This window comes from Petromyzon marinus, chromosome 59, assembly GCF_048934315.1.
Source record: "Petromyzon marinus isolate PM22_M1 ecotype Great Lakes invasive population chromosome 59, UKy_Petmar_22M1.pri1.0, whole genome shotgun sequence".
Taxonomy (NCBI): domain Eukaryota; kingdom Metazoa; phylum Chordata; class Hyperoartia; order Petromyzontiformes; family Petromyzontidae; genus Petromyzon; species Petromyzon marinus.
The window spans coordinates 5,808,029-5,834,229 of record NC_133725.1 but is presented as its reverse complement, the minus strand read 5'-3'; the positions used below and the strand labels follow the sequence as shown (position 1 = coordinate 5,834,229).

At 51.6% G+C, this 26,201-nt stretch overlaps 1 protein-coding gene across 1 annotated transcript in view; it reads right to left on the bottom strand.

Moving 5' to 3' along the window:
- LOC116955381 (tenascin-R-like) overlaps nt 1–26,201 on the bottom strand; it is a 98,571-nt gene that overhangs the window by 56,220 nt on the left and 16,150 nt on the right. Inside the window, 1 exon segment of the mRNA XM_076052941.1 lies at nt 6,665–7,235. Within this exon segment, the coding sequence (XP_075909056.1) occupies nt 6,665–7,048 (384 nt within the window). The 5' untranslated portion in view covers nt 7,049–7,235.

The following is a 26,201-nucleotide window of genomic DNA, read 5'->3' as shown; positions in this document are numbered from 1 at the left end:
ACATTGGGTTCTGCTCAGCATGGGGGAACAAGGTAGCAGTATTTTGTGCAGGTTGTGCTGTGCATTCGTTCCGCACGGTTGCACTTTATTTTCGGCTCAATCCGTGTCCGCCGCTTAGGTCGTGACGGGTCTTTTCATTATTTTTTGTTCCACGCTCCTGTACCGTTCCCATTATGTTATAGTGTGCACTTTAGCCTACTTCGCTGAGGGCGATATTGGCACGTATAATTAAGATTGAATCATTGTACATATGTTGAACTTCTTTCGCAACACCATTCGCAGCCAACCGCGATGATCGGAGGGAAAGGACAACAAACTAAACACAAAAAGCAGTTAGAATGAAATGAGTTTTCAATCTAGATGATTTAACACTGGACAGCTCCAGTGGTTTCCTAATATCAGAAGGAAGACAAGTTATAGTTGTGAAATAGCACGACCAGAAATACCAGAAAAAAGCACATTGCGGTAATCTATCTTCAGTATGGAGAAACAACACAACCTACTCGACCTTTTTTGGGTGAACTGGTGGTTCTCCTGGGGATCCTCATGACACAATGGAAAATTAACTTCCTCCTGCTCACGGTATTGGATACCCACCTGCCTCCTTCATGGATGAAGTCCAAACATAGTTTGCAAACATTGAACAGAACGGTATATCGCCTACTCTTCTCCCGGGAAAGCGAGGGAAATGAAACGTGTAATCTGTCGCGTGTCCCAAGTGCTCTTTGATCCCCCATTTTTTTGCACAATTTCTCTCATTCTAATTTTGGCTATGGCGGTGAAAATGGAAACTCTTACACATGTCTGGGCCCTCTGGCTCGATGCCCACTTGAATTTCGGGAAATAAACACTCAAACTCACGAAACTGAAAGTCAGATTCAAAGATAAATTCTGCTTCTCATTATCCACTTGTCATTACCTCAAAACATGCTCCTTCCGACCAGAACTTTATTACAGTGATGTGATTCATTAATCTGCTCGTAGTCCTGCGCTGGATCACATATATCTTGTCTTTCGCTCTGCCCTATCGCTTGTTTCAGATGAGGGTCACTTTACTTAACATTGTAACCACTGCTGTGAGATATATCATCCGCTATCCTCGCCAGAGAGATATTCATTGATCCCGTTTTGTTTTAAGGACGTCAACGGAGAGCTGACAGTGAGCCTTAGCGGGTTTGCTGAAACTGTGGGGTGCAGTGTCTTATTCAGCACTAAAACAGACACCACCCCCTCCCCCATTTTAAACACACGAAGAGAGGAATTTGAATACGATTAATGGGAACTCAACACAGTAATGGCATAGGCAGACACTGGGGCTCCACCCACAGCGCTTGAGTAGCGACGCTTCTCCCGACGCGTCATAGCTCCTGGGCGTGGCCAGTTCAAGCTCAGTGGATTTAGATCAGCGGTTGCCAACCTTCACTGCAGCCGCGCGCGCCCTTTGGTTCTCAATCGTTTTCAAACGCAAGCGCCCGTCTTCAGGTGAACATCGCGATGGCCGCGATGTCTGCTGCTGGCAGCACGATGTCTGCAGCAGACACCGTGCTGCGAGCAGCAGACATCGCGGCCATCGCGATGTTCACCTGAAGACGGGCGCTTGTGTTGCGTTCGAAACGTCGTGTTTTATTTTGCTTTATTTCTACCCACGTGACTTTACCGAAGGAACCAAAGAGTATGGATTCCTGCAGTCACGAAAGCTTCAAATCAAGATTAGTATGTAGGTGCCCATGCTTAATGTGTGTTTCGATGATTTACCTTTAAAAAAATCTGGCAATGTCTCGCACCCCCAGAAAGGAGAATCTCGCACCCCCAGGGGGCGCGTGCACCCTCAGGTTAAGATGCACTGCTTTAGACCAGGCAAGAGCTACTACAGGCATGATCTTCTCTACTCGACCGCTGCGAGCAACATCAACCCCTCTACGTGGCTTTCTTTGATCCGACCAAAGTCTTCGACTCCGTCAACCGTGAGGCCCTGCTGAGAAAAAATGGCTGCCCCCGTAAAGTTTGTGAACATTCTCCGTCTCCTCCACGATGGCATCCAGGGCGGTAATGGTCAGCAATGGCTCCACGGCTGACCCGATTGACATAAGGGCCAGCGTCGAATGAGGACGTGCTATTGCCGCAATGCTTTTCTCCATCTTTCTTGCAGTGACGCTTCATCTCCCATCGGACAGACTCCCTGTTGGTGTACAACGAACCAACAGGGTGGAAGGGCAAACTCTTTGATCTCGGCCGCTTCAGAGCCAAATCTAAGATCGCGTTCGCATCGCTCATGGAGCTGCCAGTACACATGTGACGCAGTAGTCGGTGCCTGTGCGGTCACCTATCTTCAGGCCACTGTTGATGCATTTGCCGAAGCGTACAGCAGGATTGGGGCTTGCACTCAACACCAGAAAAGCGGAAGCATTATTTCAGCCGAATTCCAGTGTTCCATCACCTCCACCTCTAATCAGGGTACAGAATGCCTTATTAGAGAACGTGGGGTGTTTTCCTCGTCTTGGCAGACATCTGCGACGCAAAGTAGACATCGACGAGGAGATTCAAGGCTGCACTGGCATTGCCAATGCCAGTGCAGCCTTCGGTCGCCTAAGACAGAGGGGTCTTAAATGGCCACGACATCCACACGACCACCAAATCAGCGGTCTATAATTCTGTCGTGATTTCTACACTCCGGTATTGCGCAGGGATGTGTGAAACGTAGAGAAGACACCTCAAGGCGTTTGGGAAATTCCATCAGCGCTGCTTACGGAAAATCCTTGGCATCACCTGGCAGATACAAACGAACCAAATGTCGGTGTTCTTGAAGAGGCCGGATCCTGGAGTCTTTTTTTTTTAAAGCTGCCATCACTCAACGTCATCTCCGTTGGGTTGTGCACATTATCAGCAAGTCCTTCTATTCCCAACTCAAGATCAGGACACGCTCCAGAGGGGGGCCAGAAGAAACGTTCTAGGTGCGGTTGCCCTTACACTTGGTGAGAGCAACATCAAAGCTCGAGTCCCACCAAGCGGTGGTGTTCGACACTTCGAGTCACAAAGATGCCAGCCATCGCGAAACCGACGAACGGGCACGAAAGGAAAGAACAACACCCAGGCTAGACGGGACACTCGAAGTTTCCAAACTATCAATAACGACAACACCACGCGCCGTCGCTGGAACAAGACGTTGTGGTTCCAGGATGGGCCTCGTCAGCCACCTGCGCGTACCCACAAACCCTGACCAATAATCGCTGTCCATGGAGGACCATCATACTTGACCTCGAGGGATCCCAGATGATGATGATGATGATGTGCAGACTGAGAGACTTGGTGTTCACTTGCTGCGTGCAGGGCTCGTGGTAGAGGGCGCGAATGCGGTTTTTTAAAAAATTAAAGTAATCGCATGCCATCACGGTGCTTGCTGCTTTCCCTAGGCACCACTCGAGAATATTAACAAAATATATATTTCGTAAATGTTGTTTGACAATTGGACTGAACCCTGTGTCAGATGTCACGGTGTCAGATGTGATACATCCGGTTTAGTTTGAAGGCGTTGGTGGGGCCCAGACAGGGATTTGCCCTTGGCCCCTGCACACCCCCCACCCATGGACTGCCCTGGCTCGAGTTGCTGCTGAAGTGTTGCTGCAATACAGGCTGGTGCAACCACTACAGCCGTGAAGAGTTTTCACATTTAACAGCAAGACCAAGGTTTGCCGCTCCTCCACGTATGTTGAACTACTCTCGCACCGTACGTAGCCAACTGCGCTAATCGGAGGGGCAGGGGAAGGACAACAAACCAAACAAAAAGCAGTTCTAAAGAAATTAGTTTTCAATAAAGATGATTCAAAAGTGCGTAACTCCGATGGTTTCCTAATATCGGAGGGAAGAGCATTCCAGACGGCCGCAGAAGCGCATCTGAACGCCCACAATGCAGCACTGACCACCGTCTTTGTTCAATGGCTGAGCCGAAAGCCGCTGTTGCGAGGATGGCCGGAGTTCTCGTGATGGTGGTTTATGCTCCTTCACGAGATCAGCGAGGTATTGTGGTTCGTTTGTGTCAAGCACTTTGTGTGTAATAAGTGTGACCTCGAAGTTGCACCTACAGGGTCGGCATGTGGGGGTCACAAGCAGCTACCTGCATGGGGGTTTCACCACCCCAGGCGTAAACCCTCTCTACGTGCAAGTGAGGATCTGGGCTTGAGCAATGCGAGGCTCTTGCACCAGTGTCGTGGCAGTGTTTAACACTGGGCAGGGTTAATAGGCTTGTGCAAGGCCGACACGCCACTCCGCTCAGCTGTTGGGACTTCCCCACCTGGCGCCCATTAATTTAAATTGGCGAGTGGGGGCCCACAGGAGAGATAAGAAGAGCCTTTTAAAGCCATGGAATGATTTCGGGGACTTGAGAGAGTTATTATCACTCTTGTTGCGTTTGAAGTTGTCGAGTGTATTGTTGGATGTAAATGGCGTAGGCTTTCTCACGCGCGACTTTTTGCGATTCATGATATCTTTTTTTTTATCTGGTAAAATCGCGTGAGTGAAATGCCAACGTGTGTCGTGCACCCTCCTCCTATACCCGGCACCGTCAAATTAATTAAAGTTGTCACGTGGACAAGCATGGCGGGCCTTGCTTATTGCTTCAGCACACTGGTACAGTGGAGAGTAGTCCGTGGCGTTTAGCAATTGAGTTCGACGTTTTTGCTAAAAGGATGATTCTAATACAGCGCCATTCACAACAAGGTCTCACAGCGCTCTGCATAAAATAACGTGACCCTAAACTGATGAAACGAAATAAAAACCCTTAACAGATACAACCCCAGAAAAATACACCTAAATAAACCCTTAACATATATAAAAAAAGATTTTCAAATGAAACTGAATAAAAAAACCTTATACGGATAGAACCACAACTCTTACTAAACCATTAACAGATAAACCCCAAAACAAATACAACTGAATACAACACTGAATAAAATCACTCAAATATACAACTAAATATATCCTTGACAGATAAAACCCTAAAGAAACACAACTGAATATAAATCTTTGCAGCTAAAACCTTAACAAAATATATAAAAACCTTAACAGATGGAACTGAATAAATTCCTTAACAGCTAAAAGCCTATACAAATACAATTGAACCTTTAGAAAGAAAAAAAAACCCTTAACACATCAACCGAGTAAAAAAAAACATTACGGATAAAACCTTTTTAAAAAAAAAAACATCTGAATAAACCTTAAATGATTAAGAACAATGAATAGACACGTAATCTCGCCAAGATTCTCGTCAAGATTATGGAGCATGGCCAACCGATAACAACCGAGGCCTACTCAAGAGAACCCAGACACAGCGCGACCCCCCCCAACCAACGTAACTCTGCCCGCCCGCATTCTCAAAGCGTGCTAAGCTCCTAAGCGTTTGTTGTTCTTTGATGATTTACAACGTGAAGTTTGCTATCCACCAGTGAGCCGTGAAACTCGACCGCAGCCGATGGTGCCTATCTGTAATAATCAACGCACGTGCCACCCTCCCCTCCGTGCCTGGACAGCCCGGGCCAAGAGGAGAGCCTGGCAAGGGGGATCTAAGCGATGAAAGGAAGCCGGGCTCAGCCAAAGAATAAACACGAATTGAGGAATGTTTTTTAAAAAAATGTTAATATTACAGAACTACAGATGACTAAGAGGTGAATGTTATTTCCCAAAAATGTATTCAACGTTCGTATCGCAAGTAAATCTCCCGAGCTGTCGCACGCGTGAAAGAAACGCGGCCATTTTTTTACCCGGTTGCCATGACAGCACGTGACTCGGTCCAGCCAATCCGAGTCCGTGTTGCGTGTGCAACCACGGCACAAAGGCTCTTTGTGAACAAAGTTGCACGCTGCAGATTAAAAAAAAATAAACTTTAATTACCCGACGTTGCAGCCGATGCACATATAGCAACGTTGCACGCGTTTAACATTGGATTGTATCGGAAAAACAGGAGGAATATTGTAGATTGATTTGTGATTGGCTCTGTGGCGGAGGTTACGTTAAAATACTGATCATTACTGTATATTGAACTAAATACAACAATTTTTATTTTACCAGGTAAGGCCCACTGATCAATATAGCTCTTTTTCAGAAGCAACCTGGACACAAATGATAGCTCAACGAAGTGGCCTATCGTGTGGAAATTTACAAGCAGTCAAATACTCTAAACGCGTGGTGTTGATTCTAAATGCGAAGGGAAAATCCGGAGCACCCGGAGAAAGATCCATGAGACCACGGGAAGAGAGACACTGCAAACTACAAATATACAGGCATCGGGGTCGGGACCTGTATACCAAGCGAGGTAGTTAAAATCTCGGATTGATCACCGCCTAGTCTGCCTGCGTGCAGTTCAGGCAACGCGTGAGATCAGTTTTGGAGTTTTGAGACGGCAAACCCAGGTGTTTAGCTTGCACACACGACAAAGAGGATGGGCAGGGTGGGGAGGAGGAGGGAGATGAAAGAAAGAGGAGGAGAGAGGAGGAGGAGGTGGATGTGGATGTGAAGGAAGAGGAGAGGGGGAGGAGGAGAGGAAGAGAAAGAGGGGAGCTCAGAGTTCAGAATTGAAACTGAGAGCTCAGCAGGGGAGGAGGGGGTAGTGTGGAGAGGGGAAATTGATGGGGAGGGGGGGGTGGGGGTTGCCAGGTTCATCCTGAGGGCTCACGATAGAAGCAGCGGCCGCAGCCCCGGCCGCTCCCCGCGCCGCCTGCAGGTCCACGCTGCACATGGAGCCGAGCGGCACGTTGATGTTGTAGACGTGGTTGAAGACGACGGGCGACGGCCCGGAGCCGGCGACGCCGTCCGCGGGCAGCTGCACCGACACCTGCCGCTCGCCGCCTGAGGCCGCCAGAGGGCCTGCGGGGGGTCGGGGCGGCGGCAGGGCCTTGCCGATGCGACCTGCGGGCGCGGCCGCCGCGGCCCTCCGGTGGAGTCGGCGGTGGGGACCGTGGGTGGAGCGTTCGAGGACCCTCGCACGGCCAGGATCTATGCCCAGCAGCAGCAGCTGTAGCGCCAGCAAGGCCAGCACGGGCACCTGTGGACGGTGCATCCTTGCCACGTGGGTTCGAAGGGTTCGAAGGGTGCGACGAGTGGAAGGTCGGTCGCTTGGCTGACGGGATGGGTTGAGCGCTCCTACGTTAGGCCACCCTGACCGATCGACGCGAAGGTCTCGCGGTGGCGGATTGCACGGGTTTGGAGATGCCGAGGTCCGTCTGGTCCGCAAAGTCACTGTGCTTCTGAAAGACAGAGAGAGCGACGACATCGTCAGTAACAATTGCCACAGAGCAGGAGAACGGAGGTGGTAGCTGACTGTATTATGGGATGGAGCATCGGTCAGTTCTCCCTTTCCCTAAACACAACGCATTATGGGCCACTTCTCATGCTGCAGCGCGGAACGGGCGCCCGTTATAATGCAGAACGCGCCGTTATAGCGTGGAACGAAAGCTCGGTATAACGTGGAACGCGCGCCCGTTATAGCGTTGAATGCGCGCTTGTTATAACGTGGAACGCGCGCCCGTTATCACACGGTTTCTGAGTGGTCGACGACGAACTACTTTCTTGAGCTGCGTGGCTGACACAGTCCATGATACAGTTTGTGTGCAATGATACAGTACATGGTGGCAGTGTACCGCCATCTCAGTTTTGTGTCCCGCCATGGGATGACTGCAGGCTGACTTTACACTGCCAATGTGATTTGGTACTGCGCAGTAATTCCTCGCCTTAACGCGACACTTTTCACGAAGGAAACAACTGCTTTCTAACGAAGAATGACTTAGTTCGCAGTCTTTACAAGGCCAAGCAGGCAACGAATTGCAAGGCAATTCTTTGTTCATACGAGCAGCTTGCGTACAACGTGGCCACACCACCTGCAAGGCGAGGAAAGTCACGGATAAATAAAGTATGGAGCGAGGGACAGAAAGGAATGGGAGAAGGAGGGTGAAAAGAAAGCGGTACCACGGTGGTAAGATATTTACTACCTCGCCTAGTATGAACGAGGTTGTGGGTTCGATCCCGATCCCGACCCTGACGCCCGCTCGATATTTGGAGTTTGCGTGTGTCTCTTTCTTTCCCCGTGGTCGCGTTGATTTTTCCTCCGGGTCCTCCGGTTTTCCCCTCCACATTTTGAATCGACGTCATGCGTTTAGGGTAATTGGCTGTGACACATTTCCACACGTCGATGACAAGCCACTTCGTTGGGCTATAATTTGTGGTGGCCAGGTCGCTTCTGAAAAAGAGCTACATAGCTCAGTGGGGCCCTAACCTGATAAAAATCAAACATTGTTTTAAAATAGTTTTAGAGTGGGGAAACAGAGGAAAGGAATGGAAACGGAACGGAAAAAACCAGAGCAGAGTGGTCTGGAGAGATGAGGATTGGGTAGAGGAGGCTACACGAGAGCCTCGACGCTGCTGCACATAAAGCAGCGTCTGTTTTCATAGTGGCTGGGGCAGAGAGGTTAGGGGTTCAGAGTGGGCGTGGCCACGCAGAAGGCATGTGCCTTACAGGAGGTTGAGCTCATTTAGAGAGATGTGTGTATGTTTAACTTCTTTCGCACCGTACGTCACCAACCGTGCTAATTGGGAGGTGCGGGGGAAGGACAACAAACTAAACATACAAAGATCTTCTATTGAAATGAGTTTCCAATGTAGATTATTTAAAATCGCATAGCTCCAGTGGCTTCCTAATATCGAAAGAAAGAGCATTCCAGATGGCCACGGAAGCGCATCGGAAAGCGCGCGATGTCCGATAGCTAGCCAAAAGCTGCTGCGAGGGTAACCGGAGTTTGCGTGATGATGGTTTATGCTCCTTAACGAAAGAAGATATAGATTTAGAGATGAGAGGGGAGGGATTCAGAGTCGGCGTGGCAACACAGAAGTCACCTGATGGGAGGCTTGAGCTGATTGATATAGTTAGAGAAGTGTGGGGATCACCTATCCACTGAGTGACCAGATTTTACGCAATATGCTCTAATGCGTCTATTTTAAATTGAATAATCCGAGAGCGAGAAAACCCTTGTAAACTTTGCTTGGAATGTTCTTTGGACAAAGTAATGGCTCTGAAATACTCTCCGTCATTTTAATTGCCTGGCCACTGAACGTTCCATTTGTTAGGAAATTCAGTTGTTCAATTGCCAGCAACATTGCCTGCCAACAAAGCTGGCTGTAAACATTGATTGGAGCAGCCAAGGTAAAGAATGCAGATTTAACACCTCTGGCCATAGTCAGGTAGGAAATCTGGGCATGGAGTGGGACATCTGGACATGGAGTGGGACATCTGGCCATGAAGTTGGACAGACATCTGGCCATGTAGTAGGACATCTAACCATGGAGTTAAACAGACATCTGGCTAAGGTGTTGGACATCTGGACATGGAGTTGGACAGATATCTGGCCAAGCAGTTGAACATTGGACCATGCAGTTGGACATCTGTACATGGATTTGGATAGGCATCTGGCCATGGGGTGGGACATCTGACCGTGGATTTGGATAGACATCTGGCCATGCAGCTGGACAAACATCCGTCCAAGGAGCTGAACATCTTTCAGTGTGGTTGGGACGTCTGGTTAGACCGTAGGGGTGGCCGTTTGAGCTGAGACTTGTAGACTTGTCAGCGCTGCGCTACAAAGCAGCAGTGGATCGAGGAGGGCATTACAGGTTTCCGATCCCCCCACGTGCCCCCCACTTCTCCTCCTCCTCCTCCGAGTGTTTACGTGCCAGCGCTGCGGCTGCGGTGGCTTTGCTGGCTGCCGGAACGCCCAGGGGGGCGCCGGGTGGAAAGATTCGTGATTTATGTGTTTTGTGCGAGACGAGCCAGAGTAAGCGCGCGCGCATCCTTTGTCTTTGTGTGCGCGTGTGTGGGCAGCGGTGGTGCGTCGGTCACCGCTTCGCTGCGACCCCCCCCGGCCACTCTTACTTCTCGCACGCGACAAGTAAGAGTGGCGGGTGTGTGTGTGTGTTTTTTTTTTAAAACGGTTCTGGGGCTCCCCATACGTCGACCCGGACTCAGATGAGTATCTGGTGCGGTGTGTTAACAGTCGCCGCTCGGGAGACAAAATGCGACCGGGCGTGGTGCTGGTCACTCCGCAACCCCCTCGGCATGCCGTGCCGGCCTTCAAAGGCGCTAACAGCACTTGCCCAACGCTCTCTTAAGGTTATACGGGGGGGGGGGGGGGGCGGGGGGCCTTTGTCTTTGAGAATGGCGGCGCAGTGGGTTATTGAACTGCGCTGCGAACTCGGCGCCCCCGAGTTCGATTCTCGCTCGCAGCCAACACACGCGTGACGAGTATCTTGAAGCGGTCCTGGGCCTCCCTCTAGGTCGACTCAGCCTCAAATAGCATAGCAAGTAAGGCCGCCTGAGGCGCCCGCGCTCCCAGCAGCCGCTAGCCACCAGGTTCGTATCGCATCCAACGGTGGTCAGTCGACAACCCGTTACTTTTAGTCACCCTGCATTGCAGTGGCCTTCCGAGCAGGTGGAAGTTTTAGTTATTTTTTTTTTAAAAAATGCTCTTTGAAAATCTTAGCGGACGGTCAGGCAGGAGGTAATCCAAGCAGGTCATCAGCGGGAGGCTCAAGGAGACAAAACAAAAGCGCCACTAAATTTTGATTTGAAGCTTTGGTGACTGCAGTGATTCATATTCTTGGTTCTTCCGGTAAAGTCACCACGTTGAAGGGAAAACAATAAAATAATATAAAATATATCATATTTATTATACCGCCACTGTAGGTGTTGCATGAGTCAGGTGAGCGATGCGGGGCCGCCTCTGGGTCCCTGGACACGTGATGCATTTCCACACGTTGAGCTACAATTCGCGATGTGGCCAGGTAGTGTGTCCGTTTTTTCCTTACCTGCTAACATTTAAACATTTGTTTTATTTGTATATATATGTGTGTGTGTTTTTTTTTAAAGTGATTCGTTTAGCAGTCCTACAATTTGCACGCGTGTCGTTGTCGTCACGTTCTGACCCCGTGACCCTTAACTGGACATCTGTGGGGGAAAAAGAGCTTTATAGCTCATAGGATTCCTCCTGCTGCAAGTATAAATACAATATTCTCATTCTCGTAGGGGGGTTGCATTTATGCCTGGACGACACACGTGGCCGTGGCGATGTGCGTGGGAGAGAGAGAGAGAGAAAGAGAGACAACTCGCCTCTGTTTCCCTGTGAATGTTCCTTTGTGAGTGTGTGTGTCTGTGTGTGTCAGTGTGTGTGTGTCTGTGTGTATCAGTGTGTGTGTCTGTGTGTGTCAGTGTGTGTCTGTCTGTGTGTGTCTGTGTGTGGGTGTCTGTGTGTGTCAGTGTGTGTGTCAGTGTGTGTGTCAGTGTGTGTGTGTCAGTGGGGAGCGATAGTGTAGCGGTTCGCGCGCTGAGCTACGAACCCGGCGACCCGGGTTCGATTCCCGCTCACAGCCAACACCAGTGGCGATTATCTGAACCGGTCTTGGGGCTCCCCGAGGTCGACTCAGCCTTAAATTAACACCTGGTGCGGTGTGTAAACATTACCACTGGGGAAACAAAGGCGGTCGGACGTGGTGCTGGTCACCCACCCCTTCGTGTGCCGTGCCGGCCTTCATCCTTGCTAACAGCACTTGCCCCTACAGTCTGCCAAGGCTACACGGGGGATCTTTGTCAGTGTCTTTTGTGTGGTAGAGGGGAGCGGTGGAGTAGCGGTCAACCGCGCTACGAACCCGGCGACCCACCAAAACACCCAGCGACGATTTTATGAACCGTTCCTGGGCCTCCCTTAGGTCAACTCAGCCTCAAATAACAACAACGACAATAACGACCTCTATTTCATGAAGTGCCTTTCATATTGAAGCACTGAATCTCGCAGCGCTGAGTTACCCGGTGCGGCATGTAAACATCGCCACTGGGGATACAAAGGCGGCCGTGCGTGGCTGCTGCAGACACCATCCGTCCCGCGTGCCGTGGCCGGCCGCCGCTGGTGCTGCTCGTTGACGGCACTTGCCCTCACCCCACCAAAGCCAGTCGGTGTCAAGGCTACACGGGGTATCTTTGTCTTTGTGTGAATCCTTACACCCTGCACACACACCCCCCACCGCTGTGGCTGTGACGTTCCGTGCGGCGCGGGGAGACTTCGAGGATGGAGGAGGAGGAGAAGGAGGAGGAGGAGGTCTGTAACTCACTCACGCGGAGCCTTGCAGAGTGACCTGGGCGCCTGGAGAGTGAGCGAGACGTCGGTAGGCGTCGCCGGGTGGGGGTGGGGGGGGGGAGGTCAAGGAGGGGTGGGGAGGGGTGGGGGTCAGGGTCACGGTGCCCAAACTCAGGCCACATGTAGATTTGAAGCTTTCGTGACTGCAAGGATCCATACTCTTTGGTTCTATTCGGTAAAGTCACGTGGGTAATTTCCTTTTCAAGGCGTTTGCCGTTTACCCCCCTCACAGCTTATTGGGAGGCGACCAGCGCTTGGCTTTCTTCACTCCAACGCTGTCCACTGGACAGCTTGGTCCCTTCACCTGATGAAGGCCGCTTGTGTTGTGGCCGAAACGTGGTGATTTTTGTTTATTTTATTTTTTACCTACGTGACTTTACCGAATAGAACCAAAGAGTATCAGGCCACATGGCCAGGCCCTTCCTAAGTCGACCGAGGCCCCCCACGTGCCTCCTGGCTCTCTGCGCGTTTGGCCAAGTCAGACCTCGGGCCTGCAAGATTCATGCTTGGGGCACTCTCGGCAGAGCAGGCACAACAATAACATTCAGTTGTTGCAGCGGCAGCAGCAGCGGCGAGATGGATTCAACACGGGCACAGATGAGGAGCCAAGGTGGCTAGGAGATGTTAACTACTTCGCCTGGTCTACAGCAGAGTCACGTGTTCGATCCCGTGACCCTGGGAGATGTTAACTACCTCGCCTGGTCTACAGCAGGGTCACGTGTTCGATCCCGTGACCCTGGGAGATGTTAACTACCTCGCCTGGTCTACAGCAGGGTCGCGTGTTCGATCCCGTGACCCTGGGAGATGTTAACTACCTCGCCTGGTCTACAGCAGGGTCGCGTGTTCGATCCCGTGACCCTGGGAGATGTTAACTACCTCGTACTGGTCTAGAGGAGGTCGTGGGTTTGATCCCGACCCTGACGCCTGCTGCTGTATATTTGGAGTTTGCGTGTCTCTCTCTCTCTCTTTCATCATTACGGTGGCTAGGAGATGTTAACTATCTCGCCTGGTGTACAGGAGGTCGTGGGTTCGATCCCGACCCTGACTCCTGCTGCTGTATATTTGGAGTTTGCGGTGTCTCTCTCTCCCCGTGGTCGCGTGGATTTTTCTCCAGGTTCTCCGATTCTTCCCTCCACATTTAGAATCAACATCACGCGTTTAGAGTGTTTAGCTGCTTATAAACATCAACGTGATGATGGTGATGATGGTGATGATGATGGTGATGATGATGGTGATGATGTTGATGGTGATGATGAGATGGTGATGATGATGGTGACGAGCCACTTCGTTGAGCTTTCATATGTGGCGGCCTAGTCGCTTCTGAAAGCGAGCTACGTTTCTCAGTGGACCTTACCTTGTAACATAAAAAATAGTTTAGTTTATGGTTGAGAAGGGGCCATGAATAAGTATCAGCACGTGTGATCGATCACACGGAGTATAAGAGAGAGAGAGAGAGTGTGTGTATGTATGTGTGTGTGTAACACGTGTGTTGGGTTGGTGAGTGAGGTTATTGTTGTTATGAGAGTCTGGGGCGTTGGGGGCATGAGAGACGGTGATGATGGTGGTGGTGGTGGTGATGATGATGGTGATGATGGTGGTGGTGGTGGTGATGATGATGATGGTGGTGGTGGTGATGATGGTGGTGATGATGGTGATGATGGTGGTGGTGATGATGATGGTGGTGGTGATGATGATGATGATGGTGGTGATGATGGTGGTGGTGATGGTGGTGGTGATGGTGGTGGTGATGGTGGTGGGAGAGGGAATTCCAGAGGGGAGCGATGTGATGAAGGAAGCAGAAAGAGAAGAGAAGTGAGGAGACCTGCAGTGTGGTGAGTGTGTGGGTGGGTGAGGAGGTGGGTGAGGAGGTGAGTGAGAGTGAGTGCATGAGTGTGTGAGTGTGTTGTGACCTGCGGTGTGGTGAGTGTGGGTGGGTGAGTGGATGAGTGAGTGAGTGAATGAGTGAGTGAGTGGATGAGTGAGTGAGTGAGTGGATGAGTGAGTGAGTGAGAGTGAGTTAATGAGTGAGTGGATGAGTGAGTGGATGAGTGAGTGAGTGGGTGAATGAGTGGGTGAGTGGATGAGTGAGTGAGTGAGTGGATGAGTGAGTGAGTGGATGAGTGAGTGAGTGAGTAGATGAGTGAGTGAGAGTGAGTGAATGAGTGAGTGAGTGGATGAGTAAGTGAGTGGATGGGTGAGTGGATGAGTGAGTGGATGAGTGAGTGAGTGAGTGGGTGAATGAGTGAGTGAGTGGATGAGTGAGTGGATGAGTGAGTGAGTGGGTGAATGAGTGAGTGAGTGGATGAGTGAGTGAATGAGTGAGTAAGTGTGTTGTTGTCGTTGTGACCTGCAGTGGTGGTGGTCGTGGTGGTGGATGAACAAAGCGTGATGGTGGTGGTTTTTAGGAGTAGTGAGTAGTAGTAGTGAGCAGTAGTAGTAGTGAGTAGTAATGGTGAGTAGTATTAGTGAGTAGTAGTGAGTTGTAGTCGTGAGCAGTAGTAGTGAGTGGTATAAGTAAGTAGTAATAGTGAGCAGTAGTCAGTAGTAACAAGTAGTAGCAGTGACTAGTAGTAGTGAGTATTCTGAGTGAGTAGCAGGCGTCAGCGTCGGAATCAAACCCACGACCTCCTGTATACCAGGCGAGATAGTCAACATCTCATAGCCACCGTGATCATGATGAGAGAGAGACACGCAAACTCCAAACATACAGCAGCAAGCGTTAGGGTCGGGATGGAACCCACGACCACCTGTATACCAGGCGAGGTAGTTAACATCTCCTAGTCCCCTCCCCCCACGCTACGTAGCCCCCCAGTCCCCACCACACGCCCTTAGAGAGGACTCTCCAGGTGCTGTGCACGGCGAGGTGACATCGTTCAGAGTATCAAGTTTGATTTTGTTCGAACGATGTTATGACCTGGTCACCAGACCCATACATACTCAACCTACTCACCCACTCAACTCACTTATTAACTCACCCAGTCATTCACCTACTCACTCACTCAAACACGCGCTCATCCACCCACTCATCCGCTAACTCACTCACCCAACCTCTCACTCATTCACTCACCCACTCACTCAGCCACCAACCCACTCAGTCATTCACTCATCCTCTCACTCACCCACTAAGTCACGCGCTCACTCACCCACCCACTCACTCATACATTCATCGACTCACCCACTAACTTACGCACTCACTCACCCAGCAAACCAATCGCTCACACACTCACTCACGCACTCACTCACGCACTCACTCACCCACTCACCTACTCGCTCACGCACTCAATAACCCAGCCACCCACTCACCCAGCTACTCACCCATCCACTTACCCACTCACTCACCCATTCATTCACGCACATACACACACACTCATGCACTCACTCACTCACCTACTCACTCATTCACACAACCACTCACCTACTCACTCATTTACACATCCACTCAGCCACTAACCTGTTCACTCATTCACTCACCCACTGACCCACTCACTCATTCACACACCCACTCACCTACTCAGTCATTCACACACCCACCCAGCTACTCACTCATTCACTCACCTACTCACTCATTCACTCACCGACTCACCTACTCACTCATTCACTCACCCATTCACCTACGCACTCATTCACACACCCACTCAGCTACTCACTCATTCACTGATCCACTCACCTACCCACTCATTCAGACACCCACTCACCTACTCACTTATTCACTCACCCACTCACCTACTCACTCATTCACTCACCGACTATTCACTCACCCACTCACTAATTCACTCACCCACTCACTCATTCACTCACCGATTCACTCATTCACTCACCGACTCACCTACTCACTCATTCACTCACCGACTCACCTACTCACTCATTCACTCACCGACTCACTCATTCACTCACCCACTCACCTACTCACTCATTCACTCACCGATTCGCTCATTCACTCACCGACTCACTCATTTACTCACCCACTCACATACTCACTCATTCACTCACCGACTCACTCATTCACTCACCCACTCACCTACGCACTTATTCACACACCCACTCACCTGTTCACTCATTCACTCACCCACTGACCCATTCACCCACTCACTCATTCACACACCCACTCACCTACCCACTCATTCACTCACCCACTCACCTACTCACTCATCCACACACCCACCTAGCTACTCACTCATTCACACACCCACTCACCTACGCACTCATTCACACACCCACTCACCTGTTCACTCATTCACTCACCCACTGACCCACTCACCCACTCACTCATTCACACACCCACTCACCTACCCACTCACCCACTGACCCACTCACCCACTCACTCATTCACACACCCACTCGCCTACTCACTCATTCACACACCTACTCACTCATTCACACATCCACTCACCTACCCACTCATTCACTCACCCACTGACCCACTCACCCACTCACTCATTCACACACCCATTCACCTACTCACTCATTCACACACCCACTCACCTACTCACTCATTCACACACCCACTCACCTACCCACTCATTCACTCACCGATTCACTCATTCACTCACACACCCACTCACCTACTCACTCATCCACTGACCCACTCACCCACCTACTCACCCATCCACTCACCCACTCACTCACCCATTCATTCACGCACATACACACACACTCATTCACACACCCACTCACCTACCCACTCATTCACTCATCCACTCACTCATTCACACACCCACTCACCTACTCATTCATTCACACACCCACTCACTTACCCCCTCATTCACTCACCTACCCACTCACCTACTCATTCACTCACCTACTCACCTGTTCACTCATTCACTCACCCACTCAGCTACTCACTCATTCACTCACCTACCCACTCACCTACTCACTCATTCACTCACCTACTCACCTGTTCACTCATTCACTCACCGACTCAGCTACTCACTCATTCACTCACCTACCCACTCACCACACCTCTCCCTCTCTCTGCAGCTTCCCTCTCACCACTCCACTCTGGAATTCCCTCCTCCCACACTCGCCACCACCACCATCACCACCACCAGCACCACCACCACCATCACCAGCACCACCATCACCACCACCAGCACCACCACCACCACCATCACCACCACCAGCACCACCATCACCACCACCAGCACCACCACCATCACCACCACCAGCACCACCATCACCACCAGCACCACCACCACCCCCGTTGCGTTTATCCCCGAAGCTCTGACAACAACAATTAACTCGTTCAGCGCTATACAACCTGCTAATTACGTTAAAAAAAGAGAAACCGACTTATTTGTAATAATTATATCATGTTGTTTGTCTCTTAACTGCGATTCTTAAATATGTTATTGTTAAATTTTGGTTTCAAAGCTTTCGTGACTGCAGGGATTCATATTCTTGGTTTTTTCGGTAAAGTCACCACGTAGATTGGGAAACAATAAAATAAAAAAGCAATAAAATATGTTATTGGGAAACAATAAGATAATATAAAAATATAAAACAATAACATTTTATTGTGTTTTATATATTTTTATTATTTTATTTTTTCCCTTCTACGTGACTTTACCGAAAGAACCAAGAATATATTTTTTATTTAAAGCTTTCGTGACTGCAGGGATTCATATTCTTGGAACTTTCGGTAAAGTCACGTAGAAGGAAAACAATAAAAAATTAAAAAAATGTTTTATATTTTTATTGTATTATTGTTTCCCCTTCTACGTGACTTTACCGAAATAACCAAGAATAACCAAGAATATAAAGTTATTGTTTCTTTTTTTGATTTAAAGCTTTCGTGACTGCAGTAATTCATATTCTTAGCTCTTTCGGTAAAGTCGCGTTAAAGGGAAACAATAAAATAATAAAAAATATATAAAACAATAAAAATGCTCAAACTAGGTGTTTGTGTTATGGTTGAAACGTTTGATATATTTTATTATTTTATTGTTTCCCTTTAACGTGACTTTACCGAAAGAGCTAAGAATATAAAGTTATTGTTTCTTATTTAATGTTAGCTGTGTTACTCTCTAGTTGCCTGGGTGAATGAAAATTGGGAAAAAAAGTTTTGCCCAAACGAAATAAACCAACAAACTCGTGCCAGCTGTTTGTGTAACAAAGACAAAGATCCCCCGTGTAGCCTCTACAGACTGTTGGGGCAAGTGCTGTTGGCCAGTGGCACCCACGAAGTCCGGTACAGCACACGAGGTGGATGGGTGGCCAGCACCACGCTCTCCCGGGCCGCCTTTGTCTCCCCATTTGAGGCTAAGTCGACCTAGTGGGGGCGAGGGGTGGCCCAGGGCAGGCTCAGATATTCGCTGCCCCAGGTAATGGCGGTGGGCGCAAACGGGAAGCGAAGCCCGCTGTGTACACACACACACTGTACACACACACACAGATGTGTGTGTGTGTACCAACACGCGAGTGTACCCACACACACACAGATCTGTGGGTGTGTGTACCAACACACACACAGATCTGTGGGTGTGTGTACCAACACACACACAGATCTGTCGGTGTGTACCAACACACGAGTGTACCCACACATACACAGATATGTGGGTGTGTACCCACACACACAGATCTGTGGGTGTGTGTACCAACACACACACAGATCTGTGGGTGTGTGCCCACACACACACACAGATATGTGGGGGTGTACCAACACACGAGTGTACCCACACACACACAGTGTACTCACACACACACAGATATGTGTGTGTGTGTGCACCCACACAGATTTTACGCCTCCCCTCCCCTGTGTGTGTGTACCCACACACACACACAGATTTTACGCCTCCCCTCCCCTGGGGGGGGGGGGGGGGGGATACTGCCCCCTGCCCCTGGGTCTGCATAAAGGGCGTGGGGGTCCCTCCCCCCCTCCTACCCCCGTGCTCTCTCGTCACGATAGCCGCACGGGAGGAGGTCAGCAGAGGTCAGCTGCGGGGTCACGCGCTCAACACCACCCGGTTTAATTGAAATTCCTCGTGACCCTGCCCATCCCCACCACCACCACCACCCCTGCAATCCTACACGCCCATCCAGTGTCCACACCCAACACACAAGGGACACCCTCCCCCCACCCCCCTCGCTCATTGCGGGAGGACGTGGGGAGGTGAGCGAAGTGGAACACGTCGCTCACGAGTTAGCCAGCAGAGTCTCGCAGAGTCTCGAGGCCTGGTCTTCACGACGCCGCCGTCACCGCCGCCGCCGCCGCTGCTGCTGCCGCACGCAAGGGGGCGACACTGGGGGAGGAAGGTCACGTGACCTCTCCACCTGGGGAGGAAGGTCACGTGACCTCTCCACCTGGGGAGGAAGGTCACGTGACCTCTCCACCTGGGGAGGAAGGTCACGTGACCTCTCCACCTGGGGAGGAGGTCACGTGACATCTCCAGCTGGGGAGGTGGTCCCGTGACCTCTCCACCTGGGGAGGAGGTCACGTGACCTCTCCACCTGGGGAGGAAGGTCACGTGACATCTCCACCTGGGGAGGAGGTCACGTGGCCTCTCCACCTGGGGAGGAGGTCACGTGACCTCTCCACCTGGGGAGGAGGTCACGTGACCTCTCCATCTGGGGGGGAGGTCACGTGAACTCTCCACCTCGGGAGGTCTCGTGACCTCTCCACCTGGGGGGGGGGGTCACGTGACCTCTCCACCTGGGGAGGAGGTCACGTGACCTCTCCACCTGGGGAGGTCACCTGACCGCCGTGACGCTCGTTCGAAGCCGGGGAATTCACTCGGCACACCGCGTTACCTCCACTTCCTCCTGAAGCGCACACCCCCCCCCCCCCCGCGACCCCCCCCCACACCACCACCCAGCCCCCCACTGTTCCCAATAAAACCGCTGACCTGCACAGTCGACAACAAAGGAGATCCTTTCACAGATGACCCCGCTCCGACCTCTTTGCTCTTCATTCATTCACCCAGGCGTGATTTAGGAGGAGCTGACGTTACCGGGTTGAGCGCCCTACCCACCCCTCATCCCCCCCACAACTGCGTGGGGTCGGGACCCCCCCCCACCACCCCCACCACCCCCCCCCACCACCACCAACACCACCATCTCTGCCCCCCAACCCGCGCGCGCAGCTCTGACGCCTGTGGATCAACAAACTCTCCTACCTCTCATCTCACTCCACTCCCCTCCACGCTCTCTCCTACCTCTCCCCTCTCAACTCACTCTACTCCCCTCCACGCTCTCTCCTGCCTCTCCCCTCTCATCTCACTCCACTCCCCTCCACGCTCTCTCCTACCTCTCCCCTCTCATCTCACTCCACTCCCCTCCACGCTCTCTCCTACCTCTCCCCTCTCATCTCACTCCACTCCCCTCCACGCTCTCTCCTACCTCTCCCCTCTCATCTCACTCCACTCCCCTCCACGCTCTCTCCTACCTCTCCCCTCTCATCTCACTCCACTCCCCTCCACGCCCTCTCCTGCCTCTCCCCTCTCAACTCACTCTACTCCCCTCCACGCTCTCTCCTGCCTCTCCCCTCTCATCTCACTCCACTCCCCTCCCCTCCACACACCGAGTATGGCGAGCGTGGTGAGCGTGGTGAGTGTGTGGTGAAGTGTGTGTGTTGAGTGTGTGTTGAGTGTGTGGTGTGTGTGTGGTGTGTGTGTGGTGATTGTGTGGTGAGTGTGTGGTGAGTGACTGTGGTGAGTGTGTGGTGAGTGTGTGGTGTGTGCGTGTGATGAGTGTGTGGTGAGTGTGTGTGTGTGTTGAGTGTGTGGTGAGTGTGTGGTGAGTGTGTGGTGAGTGTGTGGTGTGTGTGTGGTGAGTGTGTGTTGAGTGTGGTGAGTGTGTGTGATGAGTGTGTGGTGTGTGTGCTGAGTGTGTGGTGAGTGTGTGGTGAGTGTGTGGTGAGTGAGTGCGTGTTGAGTGTGTGGTGAGTGTGTGGTGAGTGTGTGGTGAGTGTGTGTGTGTGTGGTGTGTGGTGTGTGTGTGGTGAGTGGGTGGTGAGTGTGTGGTGAGTGGGTGGTGAGTGTGTGGTGAGTGTGTGGTGTGTGTGGTGAGTGTGGTGTGAGTGTGTGGTGAGTGTGTGGTGTGTGTCGTGAGTGTGTGGTGAGTGTGTGTGTGGTGAGTGTGTGGTGAGTGTTTGGTGTGTGTGTGGTGAGTGTGTGGTGAGTGTGTGGTGTGTGTGTGTGTGTGGTGTGTGTGCGTTGAGTGTGTGGTGTATGTGTGTGGTGTGTGTGTTATGAGTGTGTGGTGAGTGTGTGTGTGATGAGTGTGTGGTGAGTGTGTGTTGTGAGTGTTTGTGTGGTGAGTGTGTGGTATGTGTGTGGTGAGTGTGTGGCGAGTATTCCACTCAAAGCCGGGGAAATCCTTCCCCGGTCCATCTCACTCGGGCAGCAGAATTTTTATTTTCACATCCGACAACTCCGGGCCGGTCTCCCCTCCCTTGGGCCTCATCAGCAGCAGAGCCGTGCCTTGTGCACAAATACCGCGCGAGCCACAACCCACCGTGCAAACCTCGGGGTCCTGGGGCAGCCACGCGCCTCTCTCGCTACTGGCCTCTCACCGCAGCCAACGCTGACCTTCACACTTCTAATTGTCAGGCACTCGCTCACCAAATCTCCCACTCGCTCACTCACCCAGCCACCGAATCCGTCACTCACCAACTCTCTCACTCGCTCACTCACCCAGCCACCGATTATCTCACTCACCAACTCTCTCACTCGCTCACTCACCCAGCCACCCATTCCGTCACTCACCAACTCACCAACTCTCCCACTCACACAGCCACCCATTCTGTCACTCACCAACTCGCTCACTCACCCAGCCACCGATTCTGTGACTCACCAACTCTCTCACTCTCCCACTCACCCAGCCACCGATTCTGTCACTCACCAACTCTCTCACTCGCTCACTCACCCAGCCACCCATTCTGTCACTCACCAACTCGCTCACTCGCTCACTCACCCAGCCACCGAATCCGTCACTCACCAACTCTCTCACTCGCCCACTCACCCAGCCACCGATTCTGTCACTCACCAACTCTCCCACTCTCTCACTCACTCACCCAGCCACCGATTCTGTCACTCACCAACTCTCCCACTCGCCCAGCCACCCATTCTGTCACTCACCAACTCTCTCACTCGCCCACTCACCCAGCCACCGATTCTGTTACTCACCAACTCTCCCACTCTCTCACTCACTCACCCACTCCACTCCATACACCTTAAACAGAGCTCACTCACCCACTCACCCACCCACTCCCTCATTCACCAACTCACTTCCTCGCTCTCTCACTCACCCAGCCACTCTCTCCACCCCGGAAGATCTCACTCGCTCACTCATTCACTCGCTCACTCACCCACCCACTCCCTCATTCACCAACTCACTCCCTCGCTCTCTCACTCACCCAGCCACTCTCTCCACCCCGGAAGATCTCACTCGCTCACTCATTCACTCGCTCACTCACCCACCCACTCCCTCATTCACCAACTCACTCCCTCGCTCGCTCACTCACCCAGCCACTCTCTCCACCCCGGAAGATCTCACTCGCTCACTCATTCACTCGCTCACTCACCCACCCACTCCCTCATTCACCAACTCACTCGCTCGCTCACTCACCCAGCCACTCTCTCCACCCCGGAAGATCTCACTCGCTCACTCATTCACTCGCTCACTCACCCACCCACTCCCTCATTCACCAACTCACTCCCTCGCTCTCTCACTCACCCAGCCACTCTCTCCACCCCGGAAGATCTCACTCGCTCACTCATTCACTCGCTCACTCACCCACCCACTCCCTCATTCACCAACTCACTCCCTCGCTCGCTCACTCACCCAGCCACTCTCTCCACCCCGGAAGATCTCACTCGCTCACTCATTCACTCGCTCACTCACCCACCCACTCCCTCATTCACCAACTCACTCGCTCGCTCACTCACCCAGCCACTCTCTCCACCCCGGAAGATCTCACTCGCTCACTCATTCACTCGCTCACTCGCTCATCCTCTCGACCCGTCACGAAGCCCCAGAAGTTAAATCCTCCGCCCCCCCCCCCCGCTCCGCTTTACTCCCCCACAAAAACCAAGCCACGTTGTTTACCTGCACCTGTACCAACCCTTGGTCTGGCGCCTCTTGCTCCCGTCTTATAAATTTGCACATTTAAAACAACAACACCAACAACAAACACGGGGATTTACGTGCGGTTGGCTTACGACCGTGAAACTCCTCCTCTGCGGGATGGACAATCTTCGTGCGGGACCCTAACTGGTGGTTGATGTTGTTGTTGATGTTGTTGATGTTGTTGATGTGCTCACACGCCACGGATCTCGCGTGTCAAATAGCCGGGCAGCTGGCTCAACCGTGGCATCATTCACCCACTCACTCACTCATCCACTCACTCGATCACTCACTCACCCACCCGATCACTCACTCATCCACTCACTTACTCATCCACCCACTCACTCACTCATCCACTCACTCACTCACCCACTCACTCACTCATCCACTCACTCACTCATCCACTCACTCACTCATCCACTCACTCATCCACTCACTCACTCATCCACTCACTCACTAACCCACTCACTCACTCATACACTCACTCACCCATTCATTCACTCACCCACTCACTCGCTCACTCACTCATCCACTCACTCACTCGATCACTCACTCACTCGATCACTCACTCACTCGATCACTCACTCACCCACTCACTCGCTCACTCACTCGATCACTCACTCACCCACTCGATCACTCACTCACTCGATCACTCACTCACTCCCTTCCTTCACTAGCCACCCACTCTCCCCACCTCTGTAGATCTCACTCACTCATTCACTCGCTCACTCGATCACTCACTTACTCTCTCCACCTTTGTAGATCTCAACCACCCACTCGATCACTCATCCACTCACTCACTCACCCACTCACTCACTCACTCACCCACTCATTCACTCATCCACTCACTCACTCATCCACTCACTCACTCATCCACTCACTCACTCATCCACTCACTCACTAACCCACTCACTCATCCACTCACTCACTCATCCACTCACTCACTCATCCACTCACTCACTTATCCACTCACTCGCCCACTCACTCGCTCACTCACTCATCCACTCACTCACTCGATCACTCACTCACTCGATCACTCACTCACCCACTCACTCGCTCACTCACTCGATCACTCACTCACCCACTCGATCACTCACTCACTCACTCCCTTCCTTCACCAACCACCCACTCTCCCCACCTCTGTAGATCTCACTCACTCATTCACTCGCTCACTCGATCACTCACTCACTCTCTCCACCTTTGTAGATCTCAACCACCCACTCGATCACTCATCCACTCACTCACTCACTCACCCACTCACTCACTCATCCACCCACTCACTCACTCATCCACCCACTCACTCACTCATCCACTCACTCACTCACCCACTCATTCACTTATCCACTCACTCACTCATCCACTCACTCACTCACTCATCCACTCACTCACTCATCCACTCACTCACTTATCCACTCACTCGCCCACTCACTCGCTCACTCACTCATCCACTCACTCATCCACTCACTCATCCACTCATCCACTCACCCACTCACCCACTCACTCGCTCACTCACTCGATCACTCACTCACCCACTCGATCACTCACTCACTCGATCACTCACTCACTCACTCCCTTCCTTCACCAACCACCCACTCTCCCCACCTCTGTAGATCTCACTCACTCATTAACTCGCTCACTCGATCACTCACTCACTCTCTCCACCTTTGTAGATCTCACTCACCCACTCGATCACTCACTCACTCGATCACTCACTCACTCACCCACTCCCTTCACCAGCCACCCACTCTCTCCACCCCGGTAGATCTCACTCACCCACTCGATCACTCACTCACTCGATCACTCACTCACTCGATCACTCACTCACTCGATCACTCACTCACTCGATCACTCACTCACTCGATCACTCACTCACTCGATCACTCACTCACTCACTCACCCACTCGATCACTCACTCGATCACTCACTCACTCACTCGATCACTCACTCACTCACTCACCCACTCATTCGCTCACTCACTCATCCACTCACTCATCCACTCACTCATCCACTCACTCACTCACTCACCCACTCACTCACTCACCCACGCACTCGCTCACTCATCTACTCACTCACTCACTCATCCACTCACTCACTCATTCATCCACTCACTCACTCACCCATCCACTCACTCACTCACCCACGCACTCGCTCACTCATCCACTCACTCACTCACTCATCCACTCACTCACTCATCCACTCACTCACCCACTCACTCACTCATCCACTCACCCACCCACGCACTCCCTTCACCAGCCACCCACTCTCTGCTCAGGTGATCCGATTCCTACTCAGGTGATCCGATTCCTACTCAGGTGATCCGATTCCTACACAGGTGATCCGATTCCTACACAGGTGATCCGACTCCTACACAGGTGATCCGACTCCTACTCAGGTGATCCGATTCCTACGCAGGCGATCCGACTCCTACTCAGGTGATCCGATTCCTACGCAGGCGATCCGACTCCTACTCAGGCGATCCGATTCCTACTCAGGTGATCCGACTCCTACACAGGTGATCCGACTCCTACTCAGGTGATCGATTACTACTCAAGTGATCCGATTCCTACACAGGTGATCCGATTCCTACTCAGGTGATCCGATTCCTACTCAGGTGATCCCATTCCTACATAGGTGATCCGATTCCTACTCAGGTGATGTTAATCCTACACAGGTGATGTTAATCCTACACAGGTGATGTTAATCCTACACAGGTGATCTTAATCCTACCCAGGTGATCTTAATCCTACATAGGTGATCTTAATCCTACACAGGTGATCTCAATCCTACACAGGTGATCTTAATCCTACATAGGTGATGTTAATCCTACACAGGTGATGTTAATCCTACACAGGTGATCTCAATCCTACACAGGTGATATTAATCCTACACAGGTGATCTCAATCCTACACAGGTGATGTTAATCCTACACAGGTGATCTCAATCCTACACAGGTGATATTAATCCTACACAGGTGAT